The sequence below is a fragment of the Palaemon carinicauda genome, chromosome 32 (assembly GCF_036898095.1).
Source record: "Palaemon carinicauda isolate YSFRI2023 chromosome 32, ASM3689809v2, whole genome shotgun sequence".
In the NCBI taxonomy this organism is placed as follows: Eukaryota; Metazoa; Arthropoda; class Malacostraca; order Decapoda; family Palaemonidae; genus Palaemon; species Palaemon carinicauda.
Window position 1 is genome coordinate 21291977 of NC_090756.1, and position 13297 is coordinate 21305273.

A 13297-nucleotide genomic window follows, 5' to 3' on the forward strand; every position below is an offset into this window, starting at 1 on the left:
GCATTCCTTTTATTATTCCATTTTTGTGTTGTTAAGATGTCCGTTTTCTTTTAATGTAAATTTGTGAATAAATCAATATTAGGTTAATTAAACCTCTCTAGTATTTTTTGCTCCCTCATTTATTTAATGTTTGAATTGGGAATATTTAAAGAGTAAACCTAAGTAAGTCTATAAGGTGGTAACAGCGAGGAACTTTGCATTAATATATTTGCTTCGAAGATAAAGATCCTTATCTTTAAACTACTTTACATCACTGCTCCCATTTTGGATTTTGTCTGATTACATTAACGTAAAATACCTGTCCAGCATCTCATTGGGGTAGCTGGGACGGAGCCGGAACAGAGCCTGAGAATGAGATGACTATAGACCTGACAAAGCTAGAGTAGGCCATAAATTATTGCTAATTCTACGGGTGGAGTTCTCCGGCCTCTGGACAGTAAATTTCCCTTTTGTATTTAAGAGTGATGGTTAGTGAATTGTGACAGTAAAGTATTAGCAGGGTGTTTGTGCCCCGAGAGTAAGTACTCATATCCTCCCCTGTTGAACTTTATGTAACTGTTATAAGGAGACTTTCCCGGACTAAGTTCCCACTCAGAACACGTAAAAAATTCTCCACAGTTTAAAAAGCTGGATGCTATAAGCCCAAGGGATCCAAAAGGGAAAATATCGCAGAGAGGAGAGGAAATAAAGAAATAAACAAACCACAAGAGAAGTAATTAACAAAATAAAATATTTTAAGAACAGTAACATTAAAATGAATCTTGCATATATAAACTATTAAAACTTTAAAAAACAAGAGGAAGAGAAGCAACATATAATATTGTGCCCAAGTGTACCCTCAAGCAAGAGAACTCTGAAACACCAAGAATGTACGCCTTACTTCCTGTTAAGACTCAAGTTACTTGCAATACACTGTTTATTACGTTAAAATGACTCTTGCACAATGCAGAACTTGGCACTATTAGGATGGATTTGAAAAAGAAAAAGGCATCAATAGATTCTCAAGACATTTCATGCTTTAATGATAACTGAATTTTCTAGAGATGTCTTGGTGACTAAACAGTGTCTAAAAGCCTAAACTAGACATTTTATTCCTAATAAAATTGTGTTTAAATACTTGTGCTGATATAACACTAAACTTAAATCTATAAACAATCTGTATCTGAGGGCTCACTCCATGGTTGCAATGAAAACCAGAATGTTTTAAAGGTTTGGTTGCATGTTGCCTTTCAGAGAGAGAGGAGAGAGAGAGAGAGAGAGAGAGAGAGAGAGAGAGAGAGAGAGAGAGAGAGAGAGAGAGAGAGAGAGAGAGAGAGAGAGAGAGAGAGAGAGAGTAGTACGTATGGACGTAGGATACGTATCATATCCAAACTATATAAGGATGCCTTTAGTTTACATCTACGTAGGCCTAAATATGAGATAATTTAAACAATGAAAATTGTTGATTCTTCTGGTCGAAATGGTTTCCCTAGTTTATGTTCGAGAATAGTTAAAAGGAAATTGGCGAATTCATATAAAAATGTTTAATCTCAATAACAATGAAACATTTTGCAGCTTATACGGGATGTTAATGTAAAGCTTTAATGAGCTCAGAACATCGAGAATTTGTTAATCATGTTGCAAAAAACCACCGAAAATCAAGAATCCTCAATTTAGACACAGAGTCACCCTTAAAACTGCCCAATTTAATAACAGGATATTCGTTAAACAATCGAAATAAAATGCCGTGGATTAGGGCGAGCTTATATTCAAAACAGCTGAGAGAGAGAGAGAGAGAGAGAGAGAGAGAGAGAGAGAGAGAGAGAGAGAGAGAGGAGAGAGAGAGAGAGAGAGAGAGAGAGAGAGAGGTTCTGTAAGTAATAAGTGGGCGTGGCTGATAATGCGAGCTGTCAAACTAGGCAGTATAGTAGACATCAAGGAAAGAATCTTGAACTAATTTATTTATTTAACAAAAGAACACAGAACTTTCCGAATGCTGAATTTCCCAAGGGAACTGTTAACTGAGACAATAAGGAGATATTTAAAACAAATAACTGTATAATTGTCAAGGTTTGTGTGCACTCGCTTAAAAATAAATGACTGTTCACAGAGTAAACTAAATAATTATTAAGACAAAGGATTTATTTTGTGCATTGGTCAAATAATGAATACTATTGTTAAATATATACGCTGTGTATGATGAGCTGTTCACAGACTTTATATGATTTATATGTTAACTTATGAAATATACTTATGCTTCAATAGCTATCGTACACCTATATTATTATTATTATTAATTATTATTATTATTATTATTATTATTATTGTTATTATTATTATTATTATTATTATTATTATTATTAGCCACGCTACAACCCTAGTTGGAAAAGCAAGATGCTATAAGCCGAAGGGCTCCAATAGGAAAAATAGCCCAGTGTGGAAAGGAAATAAAGAAATAAATAAATGATGAGAACAAATTAACAATAAATCATTTTAAAAACAGTAACAACGTCAAAACAGATATGTCATATATAAACTACAAAAAGACTTACGTCAGCCTGTTCGACATAAAAACATTTGCTCCAACTTTGAACTTTTGAAGTTCTACTGATTCAACCACCCGATTAGGAAGATCATTCCACAACTTATCACCTAAAATTCCCGGATCCTTCTTAGAATTTGCAAGTTATGTGGCTGTTGTATATTCCCTGGCCCTTGCGGCCAAGCACAGGCTCTTGCAATCATGCAACCCTTAGAATTTGCAAGATAAAAATATGCATACATTATACGAGTCTTGAGATACCACCACCACCAACAGCTTGAAAATGTAAAAAATGTAATAAAAATTCTTATCAATGTGTCTAGTTTCAGAAGGAAATGTCTAATTAAAAAACCATTATTTAAAATTCCCTGTAAATTTGTCTCCAATTTCAAAAGGAAATATCTGATCAAAAACCATTAATTACATTTTGAATGAATTTGAGCAAACTTTACGAAGATAATTCTAAATCCATCGCTGGCGTTAACGGAAAATTTAGGCCTATAGATAAGTACTCGACAGGGTAATATTAAAATCGATTATCATGTTTCTACATGGAACTCAAAACAACACTTACAGTATGATACATAAAGTCACCTGGAAAATCTCGTATAAAAACCATTAAAAGATTCGAAACTTGCCACGCCCTAAAACCGGTATATTGGCAAAGGCCAATATGAAATATCTTTCGCCAATTTAAGACCTTCGTAAGAAAATATCTGGTTATTCCAAACATCTAGCGTTTCAATTGATTAATTATCCGCGAGAAAATTAAGAAAATAAACCTGGAAAGTGAATTCTTACCTTTTCCCTTATTTTTTCACAACACTGGTTAAAAGACAAGACCTTCTCCGACCGTGTCTATGGCAGACTGAATTTCCTACAGCTGTCAGAAACATCCCTAGACAGGTCCTAAAATATCCCTAGGACAGAAGTATTTTTCAATACTTTTCTTTCTTTATAATGCAATAAATATACTGCTGCTTCTTTTATAATTGTAATATATTCTATATTTACTTTTAATAATTGTATTTATGAAACCGCTAACACTAAAATCTAGATTTTTAAGATGACGAGCTTACTTCTGTTTTGATTTTAATATTTGCTCTGAAATATATATTAATGTAATCATAATCATATTGGGTGTCATATACAAGCAATACTTAGCAAAACACAAGCAATTTCAGTCTTGAAGACTAAATTTTCTCTAAATTATAAGGAGCATTGGTGATTTTTATATACCAAAATTAAATTTCATTAACAATTTTCAGCTATACGGGAGTTAATCAGATATCCCTATTTTGAGCCTCAAGTTCTCTAACAGCTAGAATGGTCCTATTTGGGGGACAAATTCCTAGAATTGGTAGAGAAAGTGAAAGATTTGCTTCAGCCAATCAAAGACTTCCACTATACTCTTCGTTTCTATGGTTCTCTTCATTAGACAGAAACATCAAATTTATGATAGGACATATATAGGTAATTCTCAGATAAACAAATCAAATAATAATAGACTTTAAATAGAGATAAATATAAACACCATTTAGTATTTAATAGCTATTTACGCCTGAAGCGTAGACGCAAGCTATTTTGTTACCCAAATTTTTCCTCTTGAACTTGATCCTTTACTATATTTTAGAAAATGAAAACAATCGGATCTTTCTGAACAAAAATTTTTTTTTTGAGGGAACCCATAGTATTTTAACAGCCATTCATACCTGATTTAAAAATTCATCTTAATCATGTATTTTACCATATTTTATGAATTGATATTAATAATTTCAAGAAAAAACTGAAGCCTTTCTCTTTTCTGAGTGTGATAATGTGGATTTGACAATTAACATAGAATACTCGGTGCTATTATAGTATGCTATCTACCGTCGATTTTGCTATCTACCACCCCTCTCTGACTATAGTATGATACCTACCATCAGTCCCTAAGAATACGGTCTACTTGCTAATCCGCCTCTAATAAGGAGGATCAATACCGACTTGATAACCTAATCTAACTCAACCTAACCTAACCTAACCCAACCTAACTTAACCTATAAACTGCTTATAATTGTGCATCCATGTTGTCCTTCCAATAACTATTACTAAACTATCATTAAAGTCCAATGAGGATAATATACTTGTGGTACGTAATCTGTTTGATAATCATCATCAAACAGGAGGATTAACATTGACGGTAGATAACATACTTTGTGGTAGATACCATACTATAGTAAAAATTCGACGGTAGATAGCATACTATAATAGCACCGAATACTCTAAATACATTAGAATGTATACGACAAACTGATCTAGTAGCTCATGTAGGGCTCAGGGTTTCCTTGCTTGATATGACCAGGAAAACAACCCTCGAAGTAAAATAAAGTAATACTGGTAGGAATACTATCTTACTTAACTTATGCAGACTGACGCAGAGAGCCTCTGTTAGATGTCGCCAGTCGTGTCTATCTTAAGCTTTCAAATCAATACTTCTCCATCCATCATCTCCTACTTCACGCTTCGTAGTCCTCAGCCATGTAGGCCTGGGGTTTCCAACTCTTCTAGTGCCTTGTGGAACCCAGCTGAAAGTTTGGTGAACTAATCTCTCATAGGAAGTGCGAAAAGCATGCTCAAACCATCTACATCTACCCATCACCATGATCTCATCTACATATGGCACTTGAGTAATCTCTCTTATAGTTATCTCTTATAGTTTAATTTCTAATCCTGTCCTACCATTTAACTCCCAATATTCTTCTGAGGGCTTTATTCTCATATCTACTAAACCTGTTGGAGATTGTTTCATTGTAATTGTTTTTACTAATCTATAAACATTATACTAGCTGTAGTGGTGAGGGTGAGAACGGGTGTAAGAAATGAGTTAGCGGCTAGAGTGGATATGAATGTGTTGAGGTGGTTTGGCCATGTTGAGAGAATGGAAAATGGCTGTCTGCTAAAGAAGGTGATGAATGCAAGAGTTGATGGGAGAAGTACAAGAGGAAGGCCAAGGTTTGGGTGGATGGATGGTGTGAAGAAAGCTCTGGGTGATAGGAGGATAGATGTGAGAGAGGCAAGAGAGCGTGCTAGAAATAGGAATGAATGGCGAGCGATTGTGACGCAGTTCCGGTAGGCCCTGCTGCTTCCTCTGGTGCCTTAGATGACCGCAGAGGTAGCAGCAGTAGGGGACTCAGCAGTATGAAGCTTCATCTGTGGTGGAAATGTGGGAGGTTGGGCTGTGGCACCCTAGCAGTACCAGCTGAACTCAGCTGAGTCCCTGGTTAGGCTGGAGGAACGTAGAGAGTAGAGGTCCTCTTTTTTGTTTTGTTTCTTGTTGATGTCGGCTACCCCCCAAAATTGCGGGAAGTGCCTTTGGTATATGGATGAAGTACTCATATTATGGTGTAAAACCATAACGATTTAGTGTTAGTAGGAATATACCTGAAATAATAATAAAAGACTACTTTATCAAAAGGGATATGATCTGAATTGAATACCTCTTCAGTAGTATGACTTTAATTACTGGTAAGAAATTAGATTTACTCTCTTGTCATTCCACAACAAACTAAAGGGGCACTCAGTAGAAAGCAGATCTCCGCCATGGCAGCTAATTTCTAGAACTTTTGCTCGATCTTGACCTTGACCTTTGACCTTAACATTTATTAATTGGCATGGATTTTCAGACACTCAGATATGAACCAAGTCTGAAGTCTCTGTGACAACGATGTCCAAACCTATGGCTTATAACGTGAAGTGAATTGGACATTTTGCTTGACTGTGACCTTGACCTTTAACCTTGACCTTCAAAAATTGATAATTGTGAAGAATTTTCTTCACTCTTCTTCTTTTAATCGTATTTTTAGCTCTCTTCTACTAATACTATAGCTACCCCTTAAACATTCTCTCCTACATCTAGTTTTCTTTAAGGAAACATAGGGAGGACTAATCTAAACTTGTTGACAGTGGCGCACGCCATGCTCGTGACGTCACAGCGTAGATATGCACAACAGATGGCCTTAGTTGTAACCCCGGTGTATGTTGGTTCTTTCCTTAAACTACATGGGTCGAGATTAAATTCCTAAACTGCATTTTTTATATAAATTCCAATACTGCTGAATTAATGCATCTTATATTTCTCAATACCAATTAAGGTTTGTTAATTTTAAGATGTATGCCCATCACACCAGTCCATTGCTAATTAATCATTTAAAATATTATTTTTAGCAAGCCAGAATAGGTAGGATTATTGTATATATAAACTCCCTTAGAGCAGCAAGATTTCTCTAAGTATTTAGTACAAAATCCTGCCTCCTCTGCACTCCTTGCAACAATATATTGCCCTGTCCTGAAGTCCCGATATGGCAACCCCAATGGATTACCGTGCGCATCAAGCTCCTCACCTGTCTGGAAAGGTGAAGCCAGGTGATTTCTTCGACCGTAGAGTTGGCCCATTCAACGAGAAGCTGCCCTGGCCTGCTGAACTGCCTGGTCATTGAACCCGTGCACTTCTGGCTCACCCCCCGCACTCTCTCTCCCAAAACTCGACTCACAAAAGGTTGCTGCCGGTTGGAGAGATTGAGAAGAAGAGGACCCTGGGATACCATAGTTGTAGCCAACGAGGATTCTTGGGGTGAGCTAGGCAAGAGTGCAACGTGCCAATTAGTGCAACAACCAGGTCAACAGCTACCACGGGCATAGGACTAATCTTCAAAGGAGTGCAGGTACTACATCAATGGCCATTTAGTTTTCCCCCATTTTTTATTAGCTTAGACTAATTTTAACTTTATAGGGAACCTGGCTAATTACACTATTCGGACTGTGTGCGGTGGGATTGTGTGTAAATATTTTTCCATTATTATTTCTTGCTTGGAGACTAGCATAGTCTCTGGGTCACGTGGGCCACGTGCCAGACCCCATTTTGATTATTGCAGACCGCGTGTCTAAACCATCATCTTTATAATTTTGAATTGCTTTTAATTTGCATTCTCTTTATTATTCTATTTTTATCTTTGTTAAGATATCCGTTTCTTTGATGTAAATTTGTGAATATTTCAATATTAGGTTAATCAAACCTCCTTAGTATTTTTGCTCCCTCATTTATTTTAATGTGGGAAAGGAATACTTGATCACGGGACAAAGTACCCAATATTTAAAGAGAAAACCTAAGTAAGTCTATAGGTGGTAACAGCGAGAAACTTTGCATTAATATATTTGCTTCGAAGGTAAAGATCCTTATCTTTAAACTTTTAAACTACTTTACATCACTGCTCCCATTTTGGATTTTGTCTTCCTTACATTAACGTAAAATACCTGTCCAGCATTTCATTGGGGTAGCTGGGACGGAGCCAGAACAGAGCCTGAGAATGAGATGACTATAGACCTGACAAAGCTAGAGTAGGCCATAAATTATTGATATTTCTGCGTGTGGAGTACTCCGGCCTCTGGACAGTAAATTTGCCTTTTGTATTTGAGAGTGATGGTTTGTGAATTGTGATAGTAAAGTATTAGCAGGGTGTTTGTGCCCCGAGAGTAAGTGCTCATATCCTCCCCTGTTGAACTTTATGTAACTGTTATAAGGAGACTTTCCCGGACTAAGTTCCCACTCAGAACATAACCATTAAAAAATTCTCCACACGAGTGGTCCTTCGAACCGGATCTTTTACCTTTGACTTATGAAGCATTAACGTAATTAATCAGCTTGATTAAGCATATAGTAACTCGCTATATCACTTACCCACACGCACACAGCCAGTTTGTCGAATGTGTAATGCCCAGACTTTAATTGGGAAGAGAAATTTGTAATCATTATGATGTTTTTGTATCGACCACGTGTTTAAGGAAAGAACTACGTAACCAGGTTAATTTGTTGCTTGAATGTTCTCTACAGAAAGACTAGAATTTGTCGTAGGAACTTCACTTTATCTCGGATCCGTTCACCCACGTGTGGCGGAATCCACTTATACCAGAAAGTTCTAAGCTACTTGAACTAAGGTTTTTTGTTGTTCAGACGCCCGTGTTTACTGCTCAGCTAGAGCGCCGGTGTACTCATCCTGTCAACTAATTTTGCTAGCTAAGCATCTAATTTGTAACATTTTGTACCTTGGTCTACCTTCCTTTGTGTCGTTTACCTTCCCTAACCAACCTTAACTTTTCTAACTAGCATCAGCGTATACCTAGCACGTGTCCTTGTCCTAAAGAGCGAAATGGCGTAACATAATTTTAAGTGTTCTTACGAGTAACGTAGAAACTTAACCCCAAGTCCGTTTCATTCCACATGTTTGTTCCGAGATGGCGGATCTTGTTTACAACCCAAACTAAGGGTACACAATTGTTTGCTACCGTAAGTAAATAACTTCGTGTAGTTCATTTTATTTCCTTTAGCGAGGAGATATTATTTGTCCTTTAGCGACGATATTTTTGTTTTACCTCCGCGTGAGGGAAATTTCATTTTGTTTAGCGTCCACGAGAGTGCACTTTAAAAGCGAAGTCGTTGCCTCGTGCGCCTATCTACATTTTGAGTAGTTCAATGGTCACCTTAGTGCGCCCGTAATTGTGAAATCGTCACAACAGTGTCAGCCTCGACCTGTTATTTTAACTTTTAACTTGAATCTTTGCATTCATAAGCCTTTTTAGCTCGGAAACGTTTCCTGCTAGGTGACTGGTTGGACAAAATAATTCTAACCAATCCGCGATTAGGAAACTTTTCAGAGCTAAAAAGGCAGTTCTGCGAATCATTGCAAATATGCCTCATTGAAAAAAATTAGTATAGTATGACCTACACGTTAAACTAAAAGCCCAAGTTGTTGGCTCTACAGCAATAAAATGTTCAGCAGCTAAATACATGAACAGCCTTGCGATGATAATATACAGTAATTGCCTTCGCATGTTTGTTTGTAAGCAGCTTTTCACAAAAACTACTGTACCGATTTTGACCAAACTTGGTAGTCATGTTGGATATGACTCAATGATGAATCTGTAACATTTTGGATTAAGTACATCGAAGTACAAGTACGCAGCAGTACTTGGAAAATAATCGGAATGTTGAGTAAATGTCAAATATTTTGTTAGTTTAATTTATGTGTGAACATCATTAAGCAAAAACTACTGAACCTATTTCAACGAAAATTACATTGAAGTACAAGTACGCGGTGAGGTTAAGAGCAAGCTAAGACTGCTTGGCGTGACAAAGGCATACTTTCAACTGAGTGCCCCTTTAGTTCATTATTGTAGTAATAATTACCTGGACTATAGTAAGAAGTTTTCTCATAAGCAAGCAGTATAACAGTATTACATTAGCTGTTTCTGTAATTCAAGTCATTAAACTATCACAAACTACAATGAGCAAAACCCTTTTAAAACTTATTGTGGTAACATGTAGCACGTCGATGGGTTTCTTCATATGTAGAAGAAAGAAGGCATAGGCCTACAACCTGCCTAGACAGTAGTCCTAGAAATTATCTAATCTATTCCTCTCCTTATATTTCAGGAAGCAGATATCCGCCTGGGACCTAATTTTCGAAGAGCTTTTCTGTCCAATTTCTGTTGGTTATAGTTCAAGAAGTAGATGTAGGCCGGTTTTCTGCCAAATTTCTATTTTCATATTTCAGGAAACAGATTTCCACCAGGGACCTAGTTTTTGAAGAGCTTCTCTGTCCAATTTCTGTTGGTTATAGTTCAAGAAGTAGATGTAGGCCTGTTTTCTGGCAAATTCCCATTTCTCACATTTCAGAAGGTAGATGTATGCCTGTTTCTGACAAATTCCAATTTCTCACATTTCAGAACGGGGACGTATGCCTATTTTTTGGCAAATTCCTATTTTTCACATTTCAGAATGCTTACATATGCCAGTTTTTTGACGAATTCCTATTTCTCACATTTCAGAATGTTTACGTATGCCTGTTTTCTGATAATTTCCAATTTCTCACATTTCAGAAGGTGGATGTAGGCCAGTATCCTGACAAATTCCTATTTCTAGCATTTCAGAAGATGCACGTACGCCTTTTTCTGACAAATTCCTATTTTTCACATTTCAGAAGGGGGACGTATGCCTGTTTTTTAACGAATTCCTATTTCTCACATTTCAGAAGGTCCACATATGCCTGTTTTCTGACAAATTCCTATTTCTCATATTTCAGAAGGTGGACGTAGGCCAGTTTCCTGACAATTTCCTTTTTCTCACATTTCAGAAGGTGGATGTAGGCCAGTATCCTGACAAATTCCTATTTCTAGCATTTCAGAAGATGCACGTACACCTTTTTCTGACAAATTCCTATTTTTCACATTTCAGAAGGGGGACGTATGCCTGTTTTTTGACGAATTCCTATTTCTCACATTTCAGAAGGTCCACATATGCCTGTTTTTTGACGAATTCCTATTTCTCACATTTCAGAAGGTGTACGTATGCCGGTTTTCTAATAATTTCCAATTTCTCACATGTCAGAAGGCGGACGTATACCTGTTTTTTTGACAAATTCCTATTTCTCACATTTCAGAAGGGGGACGTATGCCTGTTTTCTGATAATTTCCAATTTCTCTCATTTCAGAAGGTCCATTTATGCCTCTTTTCTGATAATTTCCAATTTCTCACATTTCAGAAGGTGCACGTATGCCTGTTTTCTGATTATTTCCAATTTCTCACATTTCAGAAGGTGTACGTATGCCTGTTTTCTGATAATTTCCAATTTCTCACATTTCAGAAGGGGAACGTATGCCAGTTTTTTGACGAATTCCTATTTCTCACATTTCAGAAGGTGTACGTATGCCTGTTTTCTGATAACTTCCAACTTCTCACATTTCAGAAGGTGTACATATGCCTGTTTTCTGATAACTTCCAATTTCTCACATTTCAGAAGGTGTACATATGCCTGTTTTCTGATAACTTCCAATTTCTCACATTTCAGAAGGTGTACATATGCCTGTTTTCTGATAACTTCCAATTTCTCACATTTCAGAAGGTGTACATATGCCTGTTTTCTGATAACTTCCAATTTCTCACATTTCAGTAGGTGTACATATGCCTGTTTTCTGATAATTTCCAATTTCTCACATGTCAGAAGGCGGACGTAGGACTAGGACCATTCCAAGTAATCCACAGCCGTTCCAGAGTGGTCGACTACACGCACGCCATTTGTTACGACATCCTGAGCCTCATGGACGTCAGGGGCATTGGTGCCACAAATCCTTGGGGTTTCTTGATGCCCTTTACTCCAAGTCTGTGGACTTGGATTTTCGTAGGATTGTTATTCTGTACCTTCAGTGATACTCTTCTGGATTTTAGGGGGTGGGGGAAGAAGAATGTAATTTCTAGATTTGGAAATGCATTGCTGGACTATTCTATGGCACCGATGGGGCAAGGTAAGCTATCAGTAAACTGTAAGACATTTTAACCTGTCGAATTGGATAGTCTACTCTCCTCTTTACTCCTTCATTCAGTTTTAACTTAGATTCCATGATGCACACCTGGTGATGAATCCTAAAGTCATGTGAAACACACCCAGATTGCTTGGAGCATGTCTCCGAGCGGGGGCTCTGAGACCAACATTCATATCCCCAAATGCAAAAAAAAAAAAAAAAAAAAAAAAAAAAAAAAAAAAAAAAAAAAAAAAAAAAAACTACAATAGTATTGCCATTTGGCTGTGAAGTCTAAAGCCATGTGACACACACCCAGATTGCCCGGAGCTTATCTTTGAACGGGGACAAATAAATAACAACAATTATAACAATAATAATAATAACTATAACAATAACAATAATAATAATAATAATAGTGATAATAATATAAATAATAATAATAATAATAATAATAATGATAATAATAATAATAATACAATATGATATAATGATAACATTGATAATAATAATGATAATAATAATAGTAGTAATAATAATAATCATCATAATTATTATTATTATTATTATTATTATTATTATTATTATTATTATTATTATGATATTAATAAAGCATCCTGCTTTTCCATCTAGGGTTGTAGCATAGATAATAATAATAATAATAATAATGATCATAACAATGATAATAATAATATAATAATAATAATAATAATAATAATAATAATTATTATTATTATTATCATTATTATGATATTAATAAAGCATTCTGCTTTTCCATTTAGGGTTATAGCATAGATAATTAATAATAATAATAATAATAATAATAATAATAATAATAATAATAATAATAATAATAATAAATTTTTCTCAGCCATGTGTGGTCGTATCCACGGATGGCGGCGACCACTGGTCGGATCCTGGGTCGTCGTAGCTCTGATGGTGAACTCGATGTACGACGGGTCGCTGAGGTCCCTAATGTCCCTTCGGCACGTTCCACATCCTATCCAGACCCTGCAGGATGCAATCAAGGCCACGGACAAGAAGATTATAATTGAACACAGGACATCCTTCACTGACATTATGAGCGTGGGTGTTGAATTTATTTATTTGTTTATTTTTTTTTTTTTTAGATGTAGCTAGTTAATGCATCCGTGTATACAGTTATTAATATACGTTTATGTTCACCTCAACTATAATTAATGTGACCAGATTTTTTTAAATGGGGCATTTCATATATATATATATATATATATATATATATATATATATATATATATATATATATATATACATATTTATACAGTATATATATATGTTTGTGTATATATACACATATATATATATATATATATATATATATATATATATATATATCTATGGATATATGTATGTATATATACAGTATGTATATATACATATATATATATATATATATATATATATATA

General features: G+C 35.7%; 1 protein-coding gene across 1 annotated transcript in view; it reads left to right on the forward strand.

Annotated features, from left to right (window-relative positions):
• The first annotated feature begins 11590 nt into the window (after positions 1–11590).
• LOC137625524 (uncharacterized) overlaps positions 11591–13297 on the forward strand; it is an 8237-nt gene continuing 6530 nt past the window's right edge. Inside the window, exons 1-2 of the mRNA XM_068356433.1 lie at positions 11591–11857; positions 12723–12937. Of these exons, the coding sequence (XP_068212534.1) occupies positions 11653–11857; positions 12723–12937 (420 nt within the window). The 5' untranslated portion in view covers positions 11591–11652. The remainder of the gene's footprint in view (positions 11858–12722; positions 12938–13297) is intronic.